Source organism: Pongo abelii, chromosome 5 (genome assembly GCF_028885655.2).
Source record: "Pongo abelii isolate AG06213 chromosome 5, NHGRI_mPonAbe1-v2.0_pri, whole genome shotgun sequence".
Lineage (NCBI taxonomy): Eukaryota > Metazoa > Chordata > Mammalia > Primates > Hominidae > Pongo > Pongo abelii.
The window spans coordinates 156130292-156156900 of NC_071990.2; the positions used below are offsets into that span (position 1 = coordinate 156130292).

General features: G+C 41.0%; 1 protein-coding gene across 5 annotated transcripts in view; it reads right to left on the reverse strand.

The window, feature by feature from the left end:
- CNKSR3 (CNKSR family member 3) overlaps positions 1 to 26609 on the reverse strand; it is a 105322-nt gene that overhangs the window by 19721 nt on the left and 58992 nt on the right. For all 5 annotated transcript variants that reach the window (XM_009242392.4, XM_054558346.2, XM_054558347.2 and 2 more), the window contains exons 2-7: positions 25206 to 25369; positions 17178 to 17380; positions 16387 to 16474; positions 8304 to 8345; positions 5339 to 5458; positions 2994 to 3053 (exon numbers count right to left, since the gene is read on the reverse strand). In XM_009242392.4, the coding sequence (XP_009240667.1) occupies positions 2994 to 3053; positions 5339 to 5458; positions 8304 to 8345; positions 16387 to 16474; positions 17178 to 17380; positions 25206 to 25369 (677 nt within the window). The remainder of the gene's footprint in view (positions 1 to 2993; positions 3054 to 5338; positions 5459 to 8303; positions 8346 to 16386; positions 16475 to 17177; positions 17381 to 25205; positions 25370 to 26609) is intronic.

Below are 26609 nucleotides of genomic sequence, written 5' to 3' on the forward strand. Positions count from 1 at the left end.
GGGGACTGTTGTGGGGTGGGGGGAGGGGGAGGGATAGCATTAAGAGATATACCTAATGCTAAATGACAAGTTAATGGGTGCAGCACGCCAACATGGCACATGTATACATATGTAACAAACCTGCACGTTGTGCACACGTACCGTAAAACTTAAAGTATAATAATAACAAAATTTAAGAAAAAAATTAAAAAAAAAAAAAAAAAAAAGAGTTGTGTTTGGCAGAACACCGGTAAAGAGAGAGCTTGGTACCAAAATTCTGCCCAGGGCAGTAGCTCTTGCCTATCTTCACCATGAGGAGGACTACTGAAAAATGATGCTTGTGTTGGTTTGCTGCAGAAGGGTCATGACCTAGAGAAAAATGCACCCATTCTTCAGAGGCTAATCTAACTCCCACTGGATCTCAGGGGCGGAGGACAGAAGTATGGATGAGGTTGTGTCAAGACTCTTGTCAAGGTCTAAAATAACATCAAAAAAAGAAATAAGATAGAGAAACATCAGACACTGTTGGTCTGACTTTGAAATGATCCCAGCCTCTCAGGTAACCTTCAAAGAAATGGACTGAAGGCTTTGCTTCCTTCAGCCTCAAGCAAGCATTGCTTCAGCCTCAAGTCCAAGATTGAAGAATATGGACATAATTCACTTGTGAAAATGATGGGTGATTTTCATCCACTGCTACCCACCATACTAGGCTTCCATTTAAACATTCTGACAGTGAAGTCATAGCAACCTTAAGTGATAGCCAAAAACTGACCTGGAGCTGGCACTTTCTACTGCCATTCAAGTATATTAATACCCAACATTAAGAATAAAATATCCAGATTGAGCCTGGGAGAAGTGGGCTCTCACCTAACTTCCCATGCTTGTCTAGAAGACTTAGACTTACTTAGCCTAGTGTCTAGCACATTCCAGGTCCTCAATAAATGCAAATTGAATGACTAAAGGAATGAGTGACATTTTCAAGTGGATTACCAGATGGAAGAAGACAAGTTTTCTTTTTTGATCTCTAACAAGATGGTAGCCACCACTCCCTGAGATGACTTCCATACAGTCCTACATGGGAATACCAGGACAGACCCTGAGTCTGTCAGCCAGTGTTACAATTCTCGTAGGAATTCAGGGAATATATCATTAATGGCATATGACATTTCATTTAATTCAAAAGCAGCTTTGTTTAGTCTGTCATTGAACTCTTTTATTTATGTATTTATTTATTTATTTTTATTTTTATTATTTTTTTTTTTGAGATGGAGTCTTGCTCTGTCACCCAGGCTGGACTGTGCAGTGGTTCAATCTCGGCTCACTGCAGCCTCCCAGGTTCAAGCAATTCTCCTGCCTCAGCCTCCCGAGTAGCTGGGATTACAGATGCGCGCCACTACGCCCAGCTAATATTTTGTATTTTTAGTAGAGACGGGGTTTCACCGTGTTAGCCAGGATGGTCTCGATCTCCTGACCTCGTGATCCGCCCACCTCAGCCTCCCAAAGTGCTGGGATTACAGGCATGAGCCACCACGCCCGGCCCGAATTCTTTTCTTTAAAAAGGGGGCTGGTGCAAGAGGAAGGAAGTACTATGCCTTCCGGTAGTAATTCTGTAGTGCTCCAGATCCAAGATGGAAATTGCTTCAAGAAGACCCAATAAAGTTGGAAAACACACTGGTCTGGTTAAGACAGACAATGTAATCATCAAATTGCTAGACTGCAAAACTTCAACTCTAAAAACTGAAATGACATTCACCATGTTTCTCATCTATACAAACAGATATGACTGTGTTCTTATCACGGCTGAGCTGCAACGTACTGAGTCTCGATCAAGGATGAAGGAAGAATCGTGTGTTGCATCTTGTGTCTTTCCTTCCGCACCATCCCCAGCCTAAAAGCAGAGCTTCCTGTGCTGTTATTGTCTAGGAGGTGACATGGTATAAAAACTCCTAGTGACTCTCAGGGCTTCCTCGCTGCAGCTCAACAGAGAATCCTGAAAGACACTACCATTTCCTACCCATTCATCTGCTAGAACCATGCAATGTATTTATAATTCATTGACTGCCTTAAGCAGTATCATTTTCTCACTACAAACATCAAGTGCTTATCACAGACACTCAAAGATCATGCCGTTTTCCTTTATCAAAAGATCTAGCAGCTGAAGTTGAAAATTAGACACATATTTCTACCAAACAGATTAGAAAAGCAGCTACTAAAATTTCCCCTAATTTTAGGAATTATCTCCTCCTGTCTTAGCTGATTAAATAGGTTAATTCCCCCAAATACATGCTTCTTTTACACAGACCCAGGGAAGCTATTCAAACATTTTTAGTTTCATATCAATGTCTTTCAAAAGCAAGCCATATTGTAGGCTGCAAGAAGAAAGCATTCAACTAGCTCTACTTCTCACAAATTCAAAATGTTTGAGGGGCTGAAGACAACCCTACACACAGCAGAATTTCCAGAAGGAAGTACACAGTGTACAGAAGTACCTCACAGTAGAAACAGACCTGCTTTTCCTATTCAAGGGGTGGGGAGAGAGGACTAAATTTCAATATCATGCCAAATATTATGAAACACAACTATAAAAATATGTTGTAAAAAATCCTGAAATAGCTGCTTTGGAGACATAAAAATTCCATTAAATCAAAAAAATTATATTTTATACACATGGCCACCAATCCCAGTTCTTATAAGAGTGACTCTCAAAAACAAAAAGATCATTGCTTTTGTATTTATGGCTTTACACTTGCAGGGTGCAAAAGGAATAATTAACACAAAAGTAGGGGTAAAAACTGGGCAAAGTATATGAACAAGAGCAATAAAGGACAATTTAAATAATAAATTGACAACAGCTGGTGACAAACAGTACTCTATCAACAGAAATAAACAAAGCAGGTACCCATGCTCTCACAATAATCAAACAGCATGCACACGTTTAAATTCAAAGTATAGAGACTGTGGCTCAAATTTGTTTAAACACACAACAGCTTTACACTTAATGAATACACACTTACATTTTCTGTGGTTCCAGTAATCACGTGTAACCCATCATAGGTTGATTTGATGTACATGCCCTGGAGTGAATCACAAATAGATTAACTCATTACTCCAACGTTTAGAGACATAGCCCCAAGTGAGACTGAAACTTATAAAACATTAACAACAGTCCCTTCAGAACAATACTCATTTTTCAGCCTCCTGAAACATCGAGAAACAAGATCCAAAGGGTGGTGAAGGGGAGCTAAGCAAACTGAAATACTGGTGAAAGAAATAAAACATGTGATCTCTTTGATAATATAATCTGTGTACCAGGCACACAGAATTATGCCACAACTCCGAGGATGTGGGAGTTTTCTTAGACCTACAGAATGGGTGAATGAGTGAGGCACTTCGAACAACAACTGTTCTATTATGTTGATGATGAGACAGGGTCTTGCTATGTTGCCTAGACTGGAGTGTAGTGATGCAAACACAGCTCACTGTAACCTTGAACTCTTGGGCTCAAGTGATCCTCTCACCTCAACCTCCCCAAGTAGCCAGGACTACAGGTGTGTGCTACCACACCCAGTTAATTATTTTATATTTTTAATAGAGAAAGGATCTCACTATGTTACCCGGGCTGGTTTCAAACTCCTGGGCTCAAGTGATCCTCCCACCTCGGCCTCCCAAAGTGCTGGGATTATAGGTGTAAGCCACCACACCCAGCCAAAGAACAGTTCTTTCTTGACCATTTCTTTGTCTAGGGACACAATATATTCATTTAAATTTGGTAACAGAAATAACCTCGAGGGACTATTAAAGCTACTAATAATCCAGACAAAGATATATGAACAAAGATTGTTAAATAACAAAGCATAGGTAGCAAATGAGTAACAGACATCCCTCCTTTTAAGGGAAATGTAAAGATGAATGAATATTCTCTCTCCTAAGAGGCCTGAGAGGCAAACTCAGATGCCAGTGCCTCACTGAGTGATACACCGAATGTATAATTGAGGAATTATTTCTGCAGTTAGATTTACCAGGTGTACATTTTTTTTAATTAAACTGTTACAAGATGGGCAAAGAGAGCAAAAAGTAGACCGGGCAAAAAGTAGTTGCTCACGCTGGTATCTATGCTGTAATAATGTGTACCCTCCTCAGAAATTATGTTGCACCCAGCCTGCTCATCAACCTACGCTAATCTATGATGACAGTCCCATCAAACACCAGCGCCTTCAGGTTCTCCTGATTCCTCTCCTATCCTGTTACTTTCACTCGCAGATTATATCAGCTTCTCCTCTACACATGGTACTCCCCCTCCCAGGGCACTGCTTGTATAACTTTACCATCTGAAATGACAACTCCATTTCTGCCTACTCAGGGCATTTATCTGCTTAAATATTTGACTATAAACCTACCTCCACAGGAAGTCCTCCCTGTTTAAATTTAATCTGATATAATCCATCATTTGCTTTGAAGCCAAGCAGTACCAATATGCAAATTTCTGCTAAGAATGTGGGCCTGTTAACAACTGGTTGATTTTTGTTTTTTCTATCTAAGAGCAGAGACTGCCTTAATAGCTCCCGACAGCTACCTATACATTAGATACTTCTCCCCCTCCACCTTCTCCTCCTCCTCCTCCTCCTCAACATCATCAATACCAGCAACAGTAGCTGCAGCCACATTAATGCACATGAACTATGTGCTTGGTGCCTGGCACTTGGCATTCATAATCTAATACAATACTTTCAACAACCCTATGAGGAAACTGACATGTAAAGAGGTTAAGTCCCTCAAGAGCCGTGATTTAAACCCAGCTCTCGCTGACTCAAAGCCTCTAAGCTAATTAATGGGCTTCACAGCTTCTTCACGAAAATTTCAGCAAATTAATCTCATAAGATGCATGCTAGGTACTAGGAGATCACTTGTATGTAGTCCCACAGCCTGTTATGATATAGCTCATATATTACTTATGAAATATTTCTAAACCCTTCTTAAGAATCACCGCCTTCAGCCAGTCTCTTCTCACAGTCATCCTAAATGCTAATACTTTCAGAGCAGATGTTGTTTTTGTACCCAGAGACCATCTTTCCTTTGTGTAAATGTTTTATATTTCCTTGCATTGCTAAGTCCCAAAAATAAAGTGTTATCTTCAAAATATGAGTATACAGTTTTTAAATTGTATTTATTTTTATACTTTGAAGATAGAAAACACATCAACAGGATTCAAGATAGCACATTCCTAACTACATAATGGAAGGCGGTCTAAATTAATTCTACTTTTCAGAATTATAGTGAAAGCAATAAGGAATTTTTTTAAAAATTCAGTAAATGATGATGTACGTTATCTGAAAATAAAACAAGTGTTATTAGAACTTACCAGGCCTTCCCCAGGTTTAATGTTTGGTAAGTGAACTTCCTCCAGACATGCACACTGGCTCATCACAGGATCTGTGGTAGATCGGATTGTTTTGTCACAGATGCCATTTAAAACCTTGACCTAGAATTGGAGAAGCAAATAGGAAAGTTCAATCATTAACCAATTTTATCTCAAGCTGATTTTTAGAGAAATGCATTTCACCTATAATCGTTAGTTCTGGTTGGCAATCATTTTGATAATTCTGCTCAATGAATGCATGGCATTTAGACTCCATGTTTACCATCTGTGGGAATAGTGCCACTATTTCAGCTTTGTTTAGAAAAGGCAGCTTTTATATTAGCTCCTTTATGACCACTGAAGAGCACAGGCCAGGCAGAAATCCCCTTTCAGCAATGAAGTCGAATCATCTCTCCCCAGCCACCTACCTGACTTTTCAATGATTGCTCACAGTCTCTGAACACCAAATATTGACAAGATAAAAAAAAAAATTGTTTTGAGCCTAAACCATTTTTTTAATGGACTTTACTTTTTTAAGCTGTTTCAGGTTTATATAAAAAAAATTGAGCAAAAAGTCCATTGAGTTCCCATAAGTCCCCTCCACCACCACCCTCCATTCCCAGCTTCCTCTATTATTAACATCTTGTACTAGTGTGGTGCATTTGTTACAAATGATGAACTAGGCCGGGCACAGTGGCTCATGCCTGTAATCCCAGCACTTTGGGAGGCTGAGGTGGGTGGATCACCTGAAGTCAGGAGTTCAAGACCAGCCTGGCCAATATGGCAAAATCCCATCTCTACTAAAAATACAAAAATTAGATGGGTATGATGGCGGATGCCTGTAACCCCAGCTACTCAGGAGGCTGAGGCTGCAGAATTGCTTGAACCTCGGAGGCAGAGGTTGCAGTGAGCCGAGTTGCACCACTGCACTCTAGCCTGGGTAACAGAGCGAGACTCTGTCAAAAAAAAAAAAAAAAAAACCCCACCAAAAACAAATTATGAACTAATATTGAGACATTATCAACTAACATCTATAATTTATATTAGGGTTCACTTTTTGTGGTGTACATTCTATGAGTTCTGACAAATGCCTAATGTCACGTATCCATCATTACAGTATCATATAGGATAGTTTCAATGTCCTAAATATCCCCTGTATGCAACCTAATTATCCAGCACCCCATCCCTCACCATGAACCCCTGGCAAACATAGATCTTTTTACTGTCCCTGTGGTTTTGATTTTCTAGAAAATCAAATAGTCAGAATTATGCAGCATGTAGCCTTTTCAGACTGCCTTATTTCAATTAACAACATGCTTGTAAGTTTCCTCCATCTTTTCATGACTTGATAGCTTATTTCTTTTTTATTGCTGAATAATATTCTATTTTATAGATGTACAACAGTTTGTTTATCCATTCATCTATTGAGAGACATTAAGGTTGCTTCCAACTTTTTTGGCAATTTTGAGTAAAGCTGCTATAAACATCCTGTGCACATTTTTTTGATGTAAATTTTCAACTCCTTTGGGTAAATATGTAGGAGCACAACTGTTGGATCATATGGTAAGAATATATTTAGTTTTGTAAGAAACTTCCAAACTGTCCACCAAACTGCCTGCACCATTTTGCATTTCCACCAGCAATTAATGAGCATTCCTGTTGCTCCACATCCTCAGCAGCATTTGGTGTTGTCAGTGTTTCGTATTTTAGCCTATATAATAGGTATATAGTGGTATCTCATTGTTGTTTTAATTTACAATTCCCTAATTACAAATGACATTGAACATCTTTTCATAGGCTTATTTGCCATTTGTATATATTCTTTGATGAAGTGCCTGTTCAGATCTTTTGCCTCCTTTTTAATTGGGTTGTTTGTCTTCTTATTCTTGTTTTTTGTATATTTTGTTCTTGTTCTTTGTATATTTTGGATACAAGTCCATTATCTGATAGGTGTTTTGAAAATATATATCCTCCCAAAATGCTATGTGTGCATTTCACATCGCAGTTTTTAATTTTAATGAAGTCTACCTTATCAATTTTTCTTTCATGAATTATGCTTTTGGTGTTCTATCTGAAAACTCATTGCAAAACTGACAGTCACCCAAATTTTCCCCTATGTTATCTTTTAGATGGTTTATAGTTTTGCATTTTACATTTAGGTCTATCGTCTTTTTAGTGATCACTCACATTCTTTGAATGCCAAACACTGACAAGGTAAAACTAAAGAGACAATGAGAGGATCCCTATTAAGTGGTCTCCTTGTAGAAGTCACAGTGGCTACGTGTGGTATTTCCCCAATCAGACTCATCTAACCTTTCAAAATTAAACAACCAAAGAAATCAGGAAATTCCAAAGAGTGATTTTTCTTTCCAAGGGGGAGAATCCAAGAAGTGATACTTTTTACATTCCTCCAATTTGTTTGGCCTCCCTATTTATGGAAAATATATTTATAGCAGTTTCATTGCTAAATTCCTCAACATCAGTAGGAGGAAGGCCTTATCAAAAGAGCACAGGCTGGTGTATGTCAAAAGGAGGAAGTGATGATGAATAGTTACAAAATGCTCCTTAAACAGTTACAGCACAACCCCCCTCCATCATAAGGTTTTTGCCAAGAATTTTTTTCTTAAATCAAAATGGTCGTAAAGTGAAATTTGCATATCAGTTCAATCCTGACTAGCAGGCTAGCTAGAAACGTATATATAACTGTATCCTAATAAAATGTTCAGAAAAAAATAATAATAAAACAGAGACTTAATGTAGTTAATTTAAGCACAGGAATTTTCACAGTAGTTGGTCTTGTTAAACAACTTTTATGCTTTCCCTTCCACCTAAATTTAAAAACTCATGTCCCAAAAGCCAATATTTCAAAGTATCTCCTGAAGTAATTAGCCACAGTGCATTTACTTAATGTGATTCCCACTGCCTTTGGAAAAGGAATTTTACAATAACTTTTAGAATGTATACTTACCACAGTTAAAACTTTATCCTCCATTTCCGCTACAAAGCAGTCCTAAAGAAGGGGATGGAGAAAATGAACACTAAGTACAAGAGTCAAAAACATTCAGAACTGTTGGCTTAGCTTTCTAGACATCTTCTGCAGCTCAAGACGGTCCCTGACACATCCCTCAGCCTGCACAGTCCTGTGGGACTGGGATGGGAATGAGAGGGCAGAGTGGGAACAGAGCTGACGTTTGCACCTTCCGAAGGTCCCGCTCTCCTCTGACCTAAGGAGTTCTCATCCAAGGAACCCATTTGGCCAATTACTTAATTTGAAAACTTACAAAAATAATTGAACTGAAATCCACCTACTCTCCAGACTGTCCAGAGAGTAGTAGGTCAGAAGTCCAAGTCAAGAAACCTGACGATGGCTCCCAATGTGCCCCCAGGAACAGACAGCAGTGGGCCAACAAGCTGGCAGTCTTTAGCTCTGGGCCTGCCTATAAGAATAGCTTTCAAATAAGGGCTTGAGTAAACTCAGCCACAAAAGTTTATTTTAAGCACCACTGAGATTAAATCAGATATTTCAGTCCTTGATAGATGAAAAGGGTTCAACAAAACATTCATTAACACACTGCCAAAAAAGTGGTCTTGAGGTATGCTATTGATGACATGAAATAAAGGGCTGGAATGCAAAGCATTATTTATTCAGCTTAAGAACAAAAGGCTTGGAACACTGTATGAACTGGGTTAGCTGATTATAGGAATCACCATTGTCCTGTCTAAAAGCTGCCAAAGTGAAATTGCCAATGTGAAACTTTCACAGTTAACCTTCTAGAACTCATCTGTAGCAAAGGATTTCAACCTATACTGCAGAATGCATGCAGAAAAAGAAAATCAATACAACTAGATTCTATAGAGTTTATTCAGCACTATTAACTATAATCCCAAGTTAGGACAATCTTAACGATAATGCTAATTCTTTTATGTACATGACAAAATGTTAATCAACTGTGTTGGAATTGTCAGGTGAAGATTTTTCACATCAATCAAAAAGTCATTTTTAGGTCATTTTTTACTACTTCTGAAGGAGGAAGATGCCTACCAGTTTCTACTCTATATGATTTAATAATCAGACGTTTATTGTCTTCTTACATTTGTTTAAATTTTTTCTACTAGATAAAAATGTAGGCAACAATAATAATGACTGCTCCTAAAATTTATACTGACTCTCAGGAAAAGAGCAGCCTAGAGAGAAAAGACTTTAAAAAAATAAATTTAGAAATGTATTTTTACATGTGTGAATTTGATATTATCTTAAACTACAGAAGCCGCTTCTGTAAATAGGAATAATTATAGCTCCAAATGTGCCTTTCCAATTCTATCTTGTAGATAAAACTAAACTGTCAACTACCATTATGGCTCATCCCCTATTAATACTGTCTGGCAGACTTGTTAAACACATTTCAACCTTAGAAACACAGTATACATATGTGATTGTGTGCTAGAAATAAAACTAATACTTTGTCTTTGTGTCTATAATCTTTCACTACAAATTCCTTTTTTTTTAGACAAGGTCTCACTCTCTAACCCAAGTGGGAATGCAATGGTGCGACCTCAGCTCACTGGCAGCCTTGACCTCCTGGGCTCAAGTGATCCTCCCGCCTCAGCCTCCCAAGCAACTGGGACCACAGGTGCAAGCCACCATGCCTGGCTAATTTTTGTATTCTTTGTAGAGACGGGGTTTCACCATGTTGCCCAGGCTGATCTTGAATTCCTAGACTCAAGCCATCCACCTGCCTCAGCCTCCCAAAATGCTAGGATTACAGGCATTGGTCACCACACCCGGCCCACAAATCTCTAAATTAATACAAGCACTGTCACTTCAGGGAGACCATCACCTAGAGGCAGAGAGCAACTCTCAATACACCAGAGCCCAAGAACAAAGTAGACTTCTGACTGCAAGGTTCCTACAACTTGATTCCTTGAGGGATCCAAGAGGCCACCAAGAATATCGGTTCCCTGCAGTGGTGACTGCGGTGGTGATGGAGCCAGCAGCACAAGGAGCTTCCCGCCTCCCAAATTGTTCCAGTTGGCGTGTGAAAGGACTCCCTCTCACCTCCCGCCACTGTGAACGTGGTTCCCACACCCATTCCTGCCGAGAGGAAGCAGCTGCAGTCATGACTTCCCATTGTTTTTTGGCATGAAGGCAATGGAATGGAAAAATGAGCGCTGAAACCAAGTCACCGACCCTCACAGGCTGGACAGTGAGCTGAGCTTCTCACAGCCCTGGGTCACCTGACAGCAGAGGCCCAGCCTGGGTGGCACTCAGCACCCCCCTGCCTCTCCTCCTATTCTGCCTTCTCAGGAACTGAGCAGTCTTGTGCAGTAGGTTTAACTTCTCTGAGCTTTAGTTTCCTTCTTTCTAAAATGGGGTGATAACAAAGCCTACCTCTGAGATCTGCTGAGAATTCGGTGTGATGACACACATCAAGCGTGGATGCACACCTGCTGAGAATTCGGTGTGATGGCACACGTCAAGCGTGGATGCACACCTGCTGAGAATTCGGTGTGATGACATGCGTCAAGTGTGGATATACACCTGAGACACAGTCAGCACTCAGCAGCAGTCTTTTCCTCTTCTGCTTCCATGGCTTGCTTTGTTTACATGTATGTGACACAGGGTCTCGCTCTGTCACCCAGGCCGCAGTGCAGTGGCACAAACATTGCTCACTGTAGCCTCCACTTCCCAAGCTCAAGCAATCCTCCCACCTCAGCCTCCCAAGTAGCTGGGACTACAGGCACAAACCACCATGCTTGGCTAACTTTTTAATTTTTTTTTTTAATATAGAGGTCTCACTATATTGCCCAGGCAGGTCTCAAGCAATCCTCCCGACTTGGCCTCCCAAAGTGCTGCCTGGCAGGCTTGTTTTCTTTCCATTCAGTTTTCTCAGGGACAAATATTGCTCATTTTCCTAATTCTTTTTTGTTGTTGTTGTTAAGATAGTATCTTGTTATGTTGCCCAGGCTGGACTCAAACTCCTGTGCTCAAGAGATCTTCCCATCTCAGCCTCTAGTAGCTGGGCCTCCAGGTGTGCACCAACACATCTGGCGTCATTTTCCTATTTCTTTCCAGACTGAAACTCAGCACCTGCCAGTGCCATTGTGTCTCTCTTGCCGTCTCTATTTCAGTTTTCATGGCATCACGACATGAGGAGACTCACTGGAAATACAGATCTCGATCCCTTCCCACCTTGGGGTCCTTCATCTCAAATTACAGCCTCAACACTGAACGGGAAGATCTATCCTTGTACTTGGTATAGGACTACAGCTGAAGATGCACCTTGAGTCAGAGCTGGCACAGACCCAGGCAGAGGGACAGCACCAGGCCCAGGAGTATGAGGCCCTGCTGAACATCAAGGTCAAGCTGGAGGCTGAGATCGCCTCCTACCGCCGCTTGCTGGAAGATGGCGAGGACTTTAATCTTGGTGATGCCTTGGACAGCAGCAACTCCATGCAAGCCATCCAAAAGACCACCACCCGCCGGAGAGTGGATGGCAAAGTGGTGTCTGAGACCAATGACACCAAAGTTCTGTGGCATTAAGCCAGCAGAAGCAGGGTACCCTTTGGGGAGCAGGAGGCCAATAAAAAGTTCAGAGTTCAAAAAAAAAAAAAAAAAGAAATGAAGAAATTTCTTAAAAGAAATGTGCGGTTTCCTTGCAGGAGAAAAAGAAGCAGCAATATGTATCCTTCAAATTAGAGGACTCATAAATCATTATTGGAAGGAAGGATGCAGAGATGGACGGAAGGAAGGATGTCACCACAAGAAGAAGGGGGATGGCAAGATGTACAAGAGAGACGGAACAAGCAAATGTCTCTTCACAGACAGGGACACCAAGAATGAAGGCTCAGGCAGAACATGTTCTTTGTCACTGGAAAGAGATAGAACTTTTATTCCACCAACTCCCCAGTTAAAAGGAATAAATGGCAAAGACAGATGTCTTCCCAAAGAGTCAACAGATCTTCTGTCAAGCAGTTGCAAGAGAATGTGAAGTCCCCTGGCATGTTCAATCCCGTTGCTACCATCGCAACGCACATGGGGTAAGCCACACTCAACTCATTCATCAAGTTTGTAATTTCTAATTTGTGTGTATCTGAGCGCACAGATGCACAAACATCACCATTTGCCAAAGCACCTATGTTTGGTGTTTTTTTTTTTGTTTTTTGTTTTTAAGACGGAGTTTCGCTCTTTCATCCAGGCTGGAGTGAAGTGGTGCGATCTTGGCTGACTGCAACCTCCGCCTCCCAGGTTCAAGTGATTCTCCTGCCTTAGCCTCCCAAGTAGCTGGGATATATAGGTGCCCGCCACCATGCCCCGGGTAATTTTTGTATTTTTAATACAGATGGGGTTTTGCCATGTTTGCCAGACTAGTCTCGAACTCCTGACCTCAGGTGATCTACCCGCCCTGGCCTCCCAAAGTTCAGGGATTATAGGTGTGAGTCACCATGCCCAGCTATGTTCTTCAATTACTACAGAACATGTGCTTGTCAAGAGCACTTGTCAAGAAACATATTTTTCAATATAAGTTCAGAAAATGATATCCTGATACATATTTACATACCAGTCTTACTCCTTCAAAACTGTTCAAATTTAAAATAAAAAAATACCAGAGAATAAGGGCAGTATATTTGTCCAGTTCTTCTCTTTAAACTATCAAATTTGATTCCAGAAAACAAGTACAAGGCAAGATTTTTGTATTTTCTACCACGGTCTGCTCCTTCTGAAGCAGGCACTGTGCTTTTCACATGTTATATATCAATCTCCTGACCTCGTGATCCGCCCGTCTCGGCCTCCCAAAGTTCTGGGATTACAGGCATGAGCCACCACACCTGGCCCACATGTTACATCTCATTTAATCTTCATAACAATCTTTTGGAGTAGGTTTTTTTTTAACTATTTTATATTATTTGTCTGTACCTAATTTTACATAAATGTGGTCATATACATGATTTTTGTAAATAAAATGTTTTGTTCTCTTTTTTTGCCTTGGCTCCTACATTCCCTCCCTCTCTCCCTCTGCCAGAGTAAACACAACTTTTTTTTCCAAATTATCCACTGTATTTACATATTACTTTGTATACAAGTTTGTATAAGATGTATGTTTTATATACACACACACACACATACACACACACACAAACACACACACACGCATGCATTTTAGGTATTTATGGTAACCATTTATCTTCATACCACACTTTTTTTTTTGCCTTTTTTCTTTTTTAACTCAACATTAACTTGCAGAAATCCCACCAAATTATCTGGTAAGGTAAATATTTGTATTCCCATTTTGCAAATGAGAAAATTAAGGTTCAAAAATTATAAGTGACTTGTCCAAGGCCCCAGGGTTAATTAATGGTAGAGGTAGGATTTGAACCTATGGCTGTCTCTCTGTGAAGAATATGCTCTTAACCACTAGACTAACCTCCCTCAGTGAGCACCACAGGAAAAAGAGAAACAGAAAGTGAACGCGGAAACAAACAAAACTAACACCTCTTGTGTCCCTTGAGTTCTGATAAAAGTCAAATTCTCAGCAGCCTATCTGTCCAAAGCATTATTTCATTCATATAACACACATTTAAGAAATCACCATTCATCATATCCCAGGCATTCTTAGGTTCCAATAAGCCAGGCAGGCGCAATGAAGACGCCCACAGGTACCTTTCTGATGTGACCAGATCAGGACGTGTACCTCCTATGGGAAGATTTTTTTTTTTAATAATCAGTTCATAATGATCGACCCCTCTCTACAATTACCAGGAAAAGTAGCACTTGCGATGATGCATAAGCCCATCCCATCGACAAGCATAGACTTCTCCTGGCTGAATTACTCAAGTGTCACCTTCTCAAGGAGGCGACTCTAGGCACATATCTCAAACTGTACTCCCCTCACTCCTTCCTGTGCACCTTTCCTCCCTAGCATTGCTCTACCTTTATATAACCACATATATTCATATATAAAAGTTTGCTTATCTATCCATTTTCTCTCTCCCAGAGACTATGCTCCAGAAGGTCAGGGACTTTTTATCTGTTTATTCACTCTGGTATCCCAGGGCAGCAGACACAGAGTAAGTAAGTGCTAAATAAAAATGTATTGAAAGAAGTGTCCAAATACCTCAGAAGCCAACATCAACTTGCTCAGGCAGAAGTTCACCCTGTGAAACAAATATGACTCCCTCTGCCTTCGCTTTCATCCCTTTCTCTCCTCTCCCTACATTGCAGTGGGGACAGCCTGAATCAGCCACACAGTTGAGGACCCTTCACAATAAAACACAAATGTACCAACAAGCAAAACTTTCCCATTTGCTAATCACAATATTTAACTCTTTCATTTAATTGATGGCTAGTAAACTCTGTTAAAAATCAAAACAGGGCCAGGTGCAGTGGCTTATGCCTGTAATCTCAGTGCTTTGGGAGGTAGAGGCAGGAGAATTACTTGAGGCCAGGAGTTTGAGACCAGCCTGGGCAACATAGCAAGACCCTGTCTCTACAAAAAAATTAAAAATTAGCTGGGCATGGCAGCATGCACCTGTAGTCCCAGCTATCCAGGAGGCTAAAGTGGAAGGATTGCTTGAGCAAGGAGGTCGAGGCTGCGGTGAGCCATGATTACAGCCCTGCACTTCAACCTAAGCAACAGAGTGAGACCCTGTCTCTTAAAAATAAAACAAAATCAAAACATGAGGAAAATATTATGGGAAGAGGGAAGCAAGGGAGAAAAAGGACACTCAAGGTAGGTATCAGGGAAATGCCTTCAACCACAAATGCCATGCCTTCATGGCTGTATGACTAAAGCATCACAACGGGTATCAGACTCTTTTTTGTCAAAATTACTTTATGTATCATAAAAAGGAGCAAAAACTCCGAAGCTACTTTACTTGCTCTGAGCACCTTTCTAAGATCATGACCCCAAAAATCCATGTGCCTTGAGAACAATGCCTGCTCAGGACTACAGCAAACAACTGCCACGTGCAGAGACAAAGTTCACAATTCACATTCCAGAAACAACCAGAAAATGCACGGCTTTTCAGAGTTGCATCTCTGTTATGGCATGGTCAGGACAGAAGGGAGGATGCTCTTTATGTTTTGCCAAATCAGCAGTAGAAACAAATGTGGAAACACAGAATTTTAGAACCAAGTGGGACGTGAAAAAACAACAAGTTCTTCCTTATATTTCATAGCCTCAATTCAATTAAAAAATACTTTACAAGCATCTGCTGCATGCCAAGTAACAGGACAGAAGGTAGTCCTAAGAGCTGACGGTCCAAGAAGAAATTTTTTTTTAAATTAAGATCACAGAAGCTCAATCAGTTACAGACTGGCTAATGTAAAACTTCCTGAGCCTTTACTAAGATACCTAGGTCTGGGCAACGAGCCATGAGTGAAATTGACAGGTGTCACTTGCAGTCCAGAACATCAGTCAGTGTGAGGACCTTCATGGTTTTTACCCCTCTGCCTTGGGGACAGGCAACACGACATATTGGTGATTCTGTCAACCTATGTCCTATATACATCTTGAAACGAGGAAAGTCGGAGGTGATTGCCCCCTACCCCTGACCCATTTGGATGTAAATAATCAAGGAATAAACTGCTAAGGTTTGAGGTTTGGGGGCTGTTTGTTACTGTACCACAACCTAGCCCATCCTGACTGGCAAATCCAACAACAAGAGGCCAAAATGAAAAGAAAATTAAGAAGCAGATATAGTAAAGTACTCAGAACAAAGACTATCACGCAACTTAGTTACTCCAGAATTTTCATTAAAAAAAAATTAAGTGCTCTAACATTTTAGGGGAAGTACAGGAACTATTAGTTCAACTATTTTAAAACACACAAAAAGAGGTAATCTTTAATTCGAAGGCCACTGGTCAGTTTTCAGAGAAACCATCTTTACAATGGATCTAATTTAAAGCCTTTCATCTCTTCCCAGTTCTGATGGGAAAAAAACTGATGTGGGGAGAGGAGAGTGGTACTTGATACCTGCATGAAAATCCTTTCAAGAAGAGGAAAAGCAAAAAAAAAAAAAAAAATAGAAAGTGAAAATGACATACTACTGACCTTCTGGACTGTAGTGGTCAGGTCCAAGCAAAGCTGGATAATTTTGTTCTTCGTGACTGAGAAATCAGTGATCCCTGTAAACGGAGCCCTAGAAGGTAACAACAATCCTCTTACAAAGGGGTAGGGAGAATCCACTGGGATCCCACTGCATGGTGATAAGCATAGCTACCCCCATGGGCTACTCTAAATTCCTTTTTTGTTTTGTTTTGTTTTGTCTGAGACTGTGTCTCGCTCTGTCGCCCAGGCTAGAGTGCAGTGGGATGATCTTGGCTCACTGCAATCTACACCTCCCAGGTTGAAGCAACTCTCCTGCCTCAGCCTCCCGAGTAGCTGGGATTACAGGCATGTGCCACCAAGCCCGGCTAAATTTTGTATTAAATTAGTTTTTATTTAACTGCTTTCTCTCAAGTGACACATAAAATAGGAATCTGAATAGAAAGAGAGAAGGAATAGATTTAAAAAAAAAATGACAGTTAACATCCCTTCTGAAGTCAACTAACAGCTTTCATACCAATCAAATCCTCAACCATTAATGTTTAATCTCAGTAAAACACAACCTTTTGCACAGTTTCACTCTTCTCTAAGCTGAGGTTAATTTGTTCCTGCTATTAACCTTTTAAGTAACTGGCAAAGGAATCCTAAAATCTACCACTGATCGAGGACTCCTGAAGAGCCGGTAAAAATGATATGAAAAGAACAATGGTTCCTTTTCCTAAGACAAAGTACAGCTTCCGTGCAGCTTGGACTCTATCTACTCTTGTAGGGCAGTAAAAGGCACATCTCCAACTTACCGGTCCAGCCACGCCAGCAGGGCCTTGGCAGCGCCGATGAGCTCCACCACGGAGGTCAGGAACTCATTGGGGGCCTTGCGGGAGGTGTTGCCATCGTAAGCGGGACTTTTCCGCCGGCTACTTATGTAATTCTGTAAATTGTGGGAAGATGCTCTCAGTTTCAGAACCAAGTTCTTCATATTATCGGTTTCGAGGCCATAATTCTGTGGAAAATAAAATCAAAGAGAAAAATTCAAAACAATGAACAATATTCAGCAGGGCGCGGTGGCTCATGCCTGTAATCCCAGCACTTTGGGAGGCCGAGGCGGGTGGATCACGAGGTCAGGAGATAGAGACCATCCTGGCTAACACGGTGAAACCCCATCTCTACCAAAAACACAAAAAATTAGCCGGGCGTGGTGGCGGGCGCCTGTAGTCCCAACTACTCTGGAGGCTGAGGCAGGAGAATGGCATGAACCCAGGAGGCGGAGCTTGCAGTGAGCCGAGATGGCGCCACTGCACTCCAGCCTGGGCGACAGAGCGAGACTCCGTCTCAAAATAAAAACAAAACAATAAACAAACACACACCAATATTCAAACTCTCTGATAACTCAAAAGCCCAGTTAGTCACTTCAAAAACTCTTACAACAACCACAAAACCCCATGTGATCTATCTCCAGCCCACTTCACTCATCCCAGCCATACCAGCCTTCTCTCTGCTCCTTCCACAGCCACCCGGGCCTCAGGGACTTTGTTCTTGATAGTTCCTCTTCCCCAAATGCGCCTCCTACAAATATTGTCGTGGACAGCTCATTATTTTTTTTTTTTTTTTTTTTTTTTTTTGAGACGGAGTCTCAATGTGTCGCCCAGGCTGGAGTACAGTGGCGCCATCTCGGCTCACTGCAACCTCTTCTTCCTAGGTTCACGAGTTCAAGCGATTCTCCTGCCTCAGCCTCCTGAATAGCTGGGATTACAGGCACGCACCACCACGCCGGGCTAATTTTTGTATTTTTAGTAGAGACGGGATTTCACCGTATTGCCCAGGCTGGTCTCGAACTTGTGAGCTCAGGCAATCTGCCCCCCATCAGCCTCCCAAAGTACTGGGATTACAGGCATGAGCCACCGTGCCCGGCCGACAGCTCATTCCTATCACTCAGCTGCTGGCCCATATGTCCCCTCCCCTGCAAGGCTTCCCTGACCACTTAATCTAGAACAAGGTTTCTCAGCCTCAGCCCTACTGACATTTGGGGCCAGATAACGCTTGTGGGGTGGGGGTCCCCATGTCTTATAGGATATTTATCAGCATCCCTGCTCTCTACCCATCAGATGGCAGTAGCACCTCCTCCCGCAGTGTGACAACCAAAAATGTCTCCCAACATCGCCCTGTGTCCCCTGGTGGCAGAATCGCCCCTTTGATTCACTCTGTAGCCCATCTCCCACTTCTGCCCCATCTGAAACACTGTGTTTGCGGCCTTCTTCCTCCACTGGGATGTGAGGGCTGCAGAAGCAGGGCTCTGTGAGTATGCCCACTACGGGATTTCCAGCACAGCGGACAATCGTATAGTCATGGAATGCATGGATTTCCACCAGGCGAGACACTCACACACACAAAAACCACAGCAGCACTAACTAAACACCAATTCACTAAGCGTGATCTCCTGAGCTTGAAGATGTGGCTCCTGTCTGTACTCCCAGCTACTCAAGAGGCTGAGGTAGGAGGATTGCCTGAGCCCAGGAGGTCGAGGCTGCAGTGTGCTGTGATGGTGCCACTGTACTCCAGCCTGGGTGACAGAGAGAGACCCTATCTCAATCAATCAATAAAATTAATTTCTTGCTCTTGTGCTTCTAACCTGTGTTCTTTTTGAACAATGTTCAGCTTACGTGGGTGCTTCAAAAAAATCAATTTCATGAGGTAATACTGTCCTAGACTCCCTTTCAGAGAAAAGAGCCAATCCCAGGAAACAACACATAAATCTGCAACATTAGAGGTGGGGGTATAAATTTCTGTATTCAGTTGCCTCTGTATGTCCTAAATTGTTTTATCATTTTTTAAAAAACATGACGATATTTCTTGAGATACATTATGCCGTCTCAATAGCATCCCAAGGCAAGAATCTGGTACTATTTAAAAACTGAAACTAACAGAATACTTAACATTATTGAACACTTTATGCCAGGAACTGGACTCAGTGTTTGACATGTATTAACTCAGGAAAACAGCCCGTGAAGGTAGAAACGTCTTTATCTCTAATTTACCGGTAAGGAAACTGGCATGAAAACAGTGAATAAATTCTCCAAAGTTACAAAGCTCATCAGCGGTAGTGCTGGGCTTCTGACCAAGGCAATCTGCATCTAGGGCACAAGCTTTTGATTACTCTGCTGTGTATGTCCCCTTCCACACAACCTGCCCAAAAAAGGGCCACGTGGTAAGACAAATGACAAGACCGACATTAGACAAGGATAAGGAAAACTGTCCAGTGATCCCTGGATCCAGCACAAGTTGACTAGCTATTCAGCTTCTCAAAATTCTACTCATCCCCTCTGATGTGGAGAAACTTTTTTTTTTTTTTTTTTTTTGAAACGGAGTTTCACTCTGTCGCCAGGCTGGAGTGCAGTGGCGTGATTTCGGCTTACTGCAACCTCTGACTCCCTGGTTCAAGCAATTCTCCTGCCTCAGCCTCCCAAGTAGCTGGGATTACAGGCAAGTGCCACCATGCTCAGTTAATTTTTGAATTTTTTAGTAGAGATGGGGTTTCATCATGTTGGCCAGGGTGGTCTCGATCTCCTGACCTCATGATCCGCCCACCTCGGCCTCCCAAAGTGCTGGGATTACAGGCATGAACCACTGCACCTGGCTGTGGAGAAACTTCTTTCAGCTGGCTTTGGCCATGTGGGCCAGGGAGAGGCAAGTCACGTGTCAAAATCAAGATACATAAAGCATAAATATACTTGGAAGTAGGTAAGAAACTTTTTTTTTTTTTGCAAGATGAACAATGGGAAGTTAAAAACAACAACAAAAGGCTTTGACTTTAACAAAACAATTCTAATTTTAAATAGATTTTACTTGAAGTTTAAATTTATGTTACCTCCTAGTAAAACAAAAAATAATATCTAAAAAATTAGAAATTTTGAAAGAAGCAAAAAGCTGAAAATTTTCTCTTCCAAGCTTTTGAAAAAAAACTGAATTTCCAAATATAAATGAACATTCTATATTAGCAGTATTTTTCTATCTAAATGTGATATTCATTTTTTATGTTATTTTCTAGAGACTAAAATATAATATTGTCCTTCAATAGAGAGACAAAAATAAGATGGATTTGCATCATAGCTTTTTAAATTCAAAGAATCAAAGACTCACAATTGAATGGCTAGAGAGGCCACAAGACAGAGCTTGTTTTGAAGGACTTGTAACTATGATTAAAGGGAAAGGTCCCCTCATTCAGTCAGTTACTCAGCTGCCAACTTACATGAAGAGTTTTGAACTAAAAGCAGGAAAGTCAGCTTTCAATAATCAATGTCACCATAAATTACTTGGAACTTTTATTACCATATACATAACGTTTACTTATTGAACTCAAAGAGGATTAAGTGCATTTTACTGTTGCAAGAAACTTTAAACTTCAATCTTCTAAAAACATACCACTTTTAACACTGAAATAAAGGGGTAGAGTGGCTTCTTATAACTGGTTCTCATTTTCCACTCAGTTTGCTCTTTTTTTCCCCAAAACAAATAATGGACCTAGAAAGATGAATAAACATAGCTAGAATAGAATTTTTAAAAGAAGGAAGGAGGAGAAGAAGAAAGGAAAGTTCCTTCCCTTCGACCCCATTCCACATTAAAGAGAAAACAAGAAACTGATTATAGTAGCTCTACAGAACCTCTACTGTAGAAGCATAATCAGGAAAGGATTATTGACTTAAGTGCCCCACAAAGAAAGACCAAAAATAAGTAATTTCTCAGACCAGATTAATTATTTTCACCAGTCTTTTCCCCAAAACTTGTCTCCTTAAGAAACTGCTTTGAGATAAGGCATCAAAAAGATACAAATTAAGTAACACAATGAGTTTCTGAAAATCTGTTCACCTACTAAAACCCTTCCACTGAGATCTCACTTCCTAGGGTTCACCATCCGGGATCCTTTCCTGATCTGGCTAGAGAAACCATACACTAAATGGGAGAAAAGGAAAGCAAAAAGAGTCTTAAAATTATACACATTTAGCTAAGGACAAACCTTACACAACTTCTCTACCATCTTCTCCATTCCTACTAGCTCTGTTCGTGATCTAACATGTGATTAAGGTGTGCCAGAGACAAAAAATCAAAGCCATCTTATTGACTTGGGTCAATTAAGAGACAACCTAAGAAATATAGTTCACAGTTTTCCTAAGGCATTTTTAAATAAGCTCGTAAGATCAAGTTAAATACAATTTGCCAGCAAAAATTCCTGTTCCTGCATTTCTTCTCTTAAAAAAGATAACATGTTTAAATGATTTGCTGTGGGTAAATAATAAACAACAAATAATCTCAGAGGTATACCAGTGCACATAAGCACTCTAGGCCCATAGATTCATGACAGGTACTTCATTTAACCCCAAATCTAGGTAGCATCATTTAACACATGTATCAATTCCAACTCTGTTCACTTCCCAACCTCCTTCAACCTTCAAAACACAGCTGCCCATGCCTTGGTGTTCAGTAAACTCGGGCCTCACTGACTTGGCAAAGAACACAGGTTATAGTCATACTTATCCTTTTTTTTTTTTTTTTTTTTTTTGAGATGGTGTCTCTCTCTGTCGCCCAGGCTAGAGCACAGTGGCATGATGATCTCGGCTCACTGCAAGCTCCACCTCCTGGGTTCACGCCATTCTCCTGCCTCAGCCTCCCAAGTGGCTGGGACTACAGGCGCCCGCCACCACGCCCAGCTAATTTTTTGTATTTTTAGTAAAAACGGGGTTTCACCATGTTAGCCAGGGTGGTCTTGATATCCTGACCTCGTGATCCGCCTGCCTCGGCCTCCCAAAGTGCTGGGATTACAGGCATGATGGGATTACAGGCGTAAGCCACCTCGCCCGGCCACAGTCATACTTATCCTTATTGGCTATTCTTACTGGTTATTCTCAATCACACCTTCTCGACCAGTACTGGCCAACAGAACTCTATGCAAAGATGAAAATGTTCTTTATCTGTGCTGTCCAACATTGTAGCCACTAGCCACATGGAGCTTCTGAGCACTTGAAGTGTTGCTAGTACAACCGAGGAACTGAATTTTATTTTATTTTAGTTGATTTTCATTTAGACAGTCACATTGGGTAACAGCTATCCTACTGAAAAGAGCAGCTCTATAATCGGTCTCAGGTACCCTCTACCCAGAGAGAGGAAGAAAAATTGGGTACAGATTCTAATTCAATCTTGGAAAGTGGTCCTGGTCTCATCATATAATACAAATCACTCTCCTAAGCCACGACTGCCAGCCAAAGTCAATGTTCACAAAGGATGGTTTCTCTCACTGCTCTCTAACCACGACCAGCTAATTTGTGAGCCACTGCTCACCAGTTTTGGAATCTTCATTAATAGTTGTTTCCTATTTTAGGTTCCTGTCCATCTGTCTGCCCCTCTCTTTGCATTGATACTTTCCAGTGGTTTTGTTTCTTCCCGTCCCCCTTCCTTACTTTTAATTATATTCATTTCCTGTCTATCATAAAATCAACATCCACTAAACTAAGTTTACATAGAAACCTCTTTTATAACACCAAGGCCAACTGCATTTACACATTAACTGCCTGGAGATAGTCTGTTCAAAGCATCACCAATCTATATATCCAAAGATCTATATGCTATAAATGGATTAAAAAGATAGTATAATTAGTATATGAATTATAATAAGAATATTCAAAAAGGAGATTATATCAAGACTAAAGATATTTTAGTAAAACTCACTAAAATAATCCACACTCTTTTGTGAACCCCTAAGTGACCCCACTGTCCAATGCAGTCGCTGGCACAGAGCAGGTCCAGAATGAGTCTGAGGTCAAAGCTTGGTCTGCAAAGGAAATTAGAAGGAAATTGTAGGAGATAAAACACAGCTTTAGGTTCTGGCATTTGTCCAGCTTTGTTCATTTTAGCCTAATGCTCTAAGAGGTAGAGAAGAGGAAAAAGCAAAGAGAAAGCCCAGAGGCGGCTGTTATGGTTATCATCCCACCTGATGCACGTGATGCGTCTCTAGCTGACCCTTCCTGCCTCTCTTACTTTGGATTTCCAAGTAAATTTACCTGTCCTCAAAGTATTACTGCAAAGTGAAAGAGACAATTTGCAAAACATCAAGCAGAAAAGACGGAAAAGCCATGTTCCCAGAAAGTATAATAAAAGTAAACTCAAATACGTTTGTACAAAAAAAAAAAAAAGAAAATACAGTTTCGGTAATAAACAGGATGCTTAAATGTCTGGGCAGTGCAAAACACTTACACAATAGTACACAGCCACATCTAAGGTGAGCGTTACTGTACAGATGGGAAAAACAGACACCACCATTTCCCCGAGGACACAGAGGGAGTAGCATGTAGCAGAGCCAGGATTAGAATGCAAATTCCTGCTTCCCAGACTCGTGCTCAGACTACTTGGCCAGAGCATCTCCCAGGCGGCAGCTCATTTATCAACTACAAATAATTTCCCCATTACTTTCCTAAACAAGAGCAGCACATCTCAGAGCAGAAGACAAGGCTCTGTCCATTTTAAGAAGAAGAATACACACAATGCAGCAAGTGTTATATAATCAACAGTACGCAGACCAGCGACGGCAAAATCATCAGCAGCACATTCTTTCCCACCATTCTCAGTGATGTAATTGTATATACCCCTGGCTGGGGTTCAGGGCATTACTAACCCAGCCTGAATGCTGTCGAGTTTGTCCAAATCCTGACAGTTAAGTAAACCGCATCTTTAGCCTGGCACCGAGACAGGCAGACTTGAATCCCACCCACACTAACCAATTTATAAACAAAATGTCCTTACAGGTGTTCTTGGCCCACACCTAACAAAGCTACCCATGTGATTCTAGTGTCAGGACCCAGCAGGATTTTACTCATTCATGTTAAAGCCAAAACCCATCATCTACAAAATGTAATGAAGGCCACATTTTTTTCCCATTTTATAGGTCATGTCAAGTGCAAATATCAGTTATTTAAATATCACAAATATCTGTGAAACTCAACCGCTTTTTATAGTAACAAAACCAGACATGAAAATCAGAATCTATTTCTCACCTCAATTTAGAAGATGACATTTTCTTTTCTTTTTTGTGACAGGTTCTCACTCTGTCACCCAGGCTGGAGTGCAGTGGTGCGATCTCTGCTCACTGCAGCCTCCACCTCCCAGGCTCAGGTGATTCTCTGACCTCAGCCTCCTGAATATCTGCGACTATAGGTGCATGCTAGCCACACCTGGCTAACTTTTGGTATTTCTAATAGAGACAGGGTTTTGCTACGTTGCCCAGGCTGGTCTCAAACTTTTGGACTCAAGCAATCCACCCGCCTCGGCCTCCCAGAGTGCTGGGATTATAGGCATGAGCCACTGTGCCTGGCCAGAAGGTGACATTTTCATTCAGGAGTATTTCCATCATTTTTTCCTTATAAAAGAAAATTAGACTAATACAGAGATTTTCTGAAAAAGACGAACTCTTTCTGTAAAGGACAAGTTAATAAATATTTTAGGCTTTGGGGGAACCATGTGGTCCCGTTACAACCACTCAATTCTGTCACTGTAGCAAGAAAGCAGTCACAAACACGTAAGTGAGTGGACATGGTTGTGTTCCTATAAAACTTTATTTACAAAAATAGATAGTGGGCCAGATTTAACTTGCAGGCCATAGTTTGCCAACCCTTAATGTAGAAAATAACTTATTTTTCCCCTTCCTATAGTATCTTCAGCTCATGTTTTATTTCAATGGAGCATTAAGGAAACAGTGATATGCTAAATCACAAACAATGAGGGCTTAAGAGAACAAGGCTCTAAAGAACGTCATCATGGTACAGACCGTCTTTTCCTGAACTAACCAGTGCACAGAGAAGGTCCACAGCCTCCAACACAAGCTCCTGGTGTCCGATCCGTGTGACCCCCAGCTCCTCCAGATCCTGATGGGAAATCTGCAGCAGCTGCTCGCCATTGATCTTCTCTCGTTCAAACTTGTGGACATATTGTTGCAGGCAGTCATCCAACCCTGCCAAAAACAAACAGAAGTCCCATTATTGTCATTTTGTTCCTTTACCCCCCGCAAACTGCCCACATGTCACATCAATCTCAGCAATCACCAATTATGATGCCACTATCTGGTTATCTATGTGAAGCCTATTGCACCTGATGGGCACTTTTGCATGACATCTCAAACAGGTTTTCAAGGGCAGCTTAACATTCTCAAGTGATCCAACAGAATTTTATGATAGTTACCTTCTCATTCCCTGTAAACTAAAGGAATAAACACCAAACCCCTGTTGACTTCAAACACTAATTATCTAGACCAGACATGTTGTCTGTTTGCTAAGCAACCCTTCTTTTGGGACATCATCCCTCCCATCCCACGTAATCCCAAGGAGCTTGCCAGTCAAGACGCTTTGCCACAGTGGGTGGCACATGGCCAGGTCTCCCATAGTGCTCTATACACCAGCCAGTCATAGGTTTAGGGATAGACATGTGACTCAAGCAGAACAAATCAAAATCTTCCTTGATATGTGATATATGGACACAAGAACTGAGAAGCTCTTTCTTACTTTCCAATCAGAAGTCAAAAGATAAACCTTGGCAATGCTGGCAGTCATTTTTCTCATCAGTTTTCTGAGAATAAATCCATTTGAGAAAGAGAGAGAGAAAATGCCCCAATAATATCCTATATGCCGCTGGATCTAACCTTGCTTAATAAAGATACTTCTAGCCCTAGAATATTTCACTTAAGTTTAAATAAGTTTTCTTTTTAGATTAAGCTTGTTTGTGTCGAATCTCTATCCCTTGCAACTGAAAAAGTCCTGATAAATACAGACTCTAAAAGAGACCGGTACCAGCAGTAGTACCATATAGTAAGGCATGGTAAATGGGTTCGCTTACGGGAATTTTTCCAGGTCAAACACTATGGCCAAAAGTACCATATTTTAATGCTTGTATATAATGACTAAAACGAGTAAGCCAAATAGAACTTGAGAATTCTTATTCCTGTACAGAGAACTTGTTTTAATAGTTTTACTGGAATAACATTTTACCCTGAATCAACTGATCTATTCAAGCCTAATAATAAAAGTCACCTTAGTGTTTTAAAAGACCCGAGTTATATAAACTCAATCCCAACACAGAGAGTGAATACTCAATTTAATGGGAAAAGTATGTAGAAAGCATGCTGCTGCCCCCTCCCCACCAAACGCACACACACACACATGCGCATATGCACATATGTACACACACGCACACACATG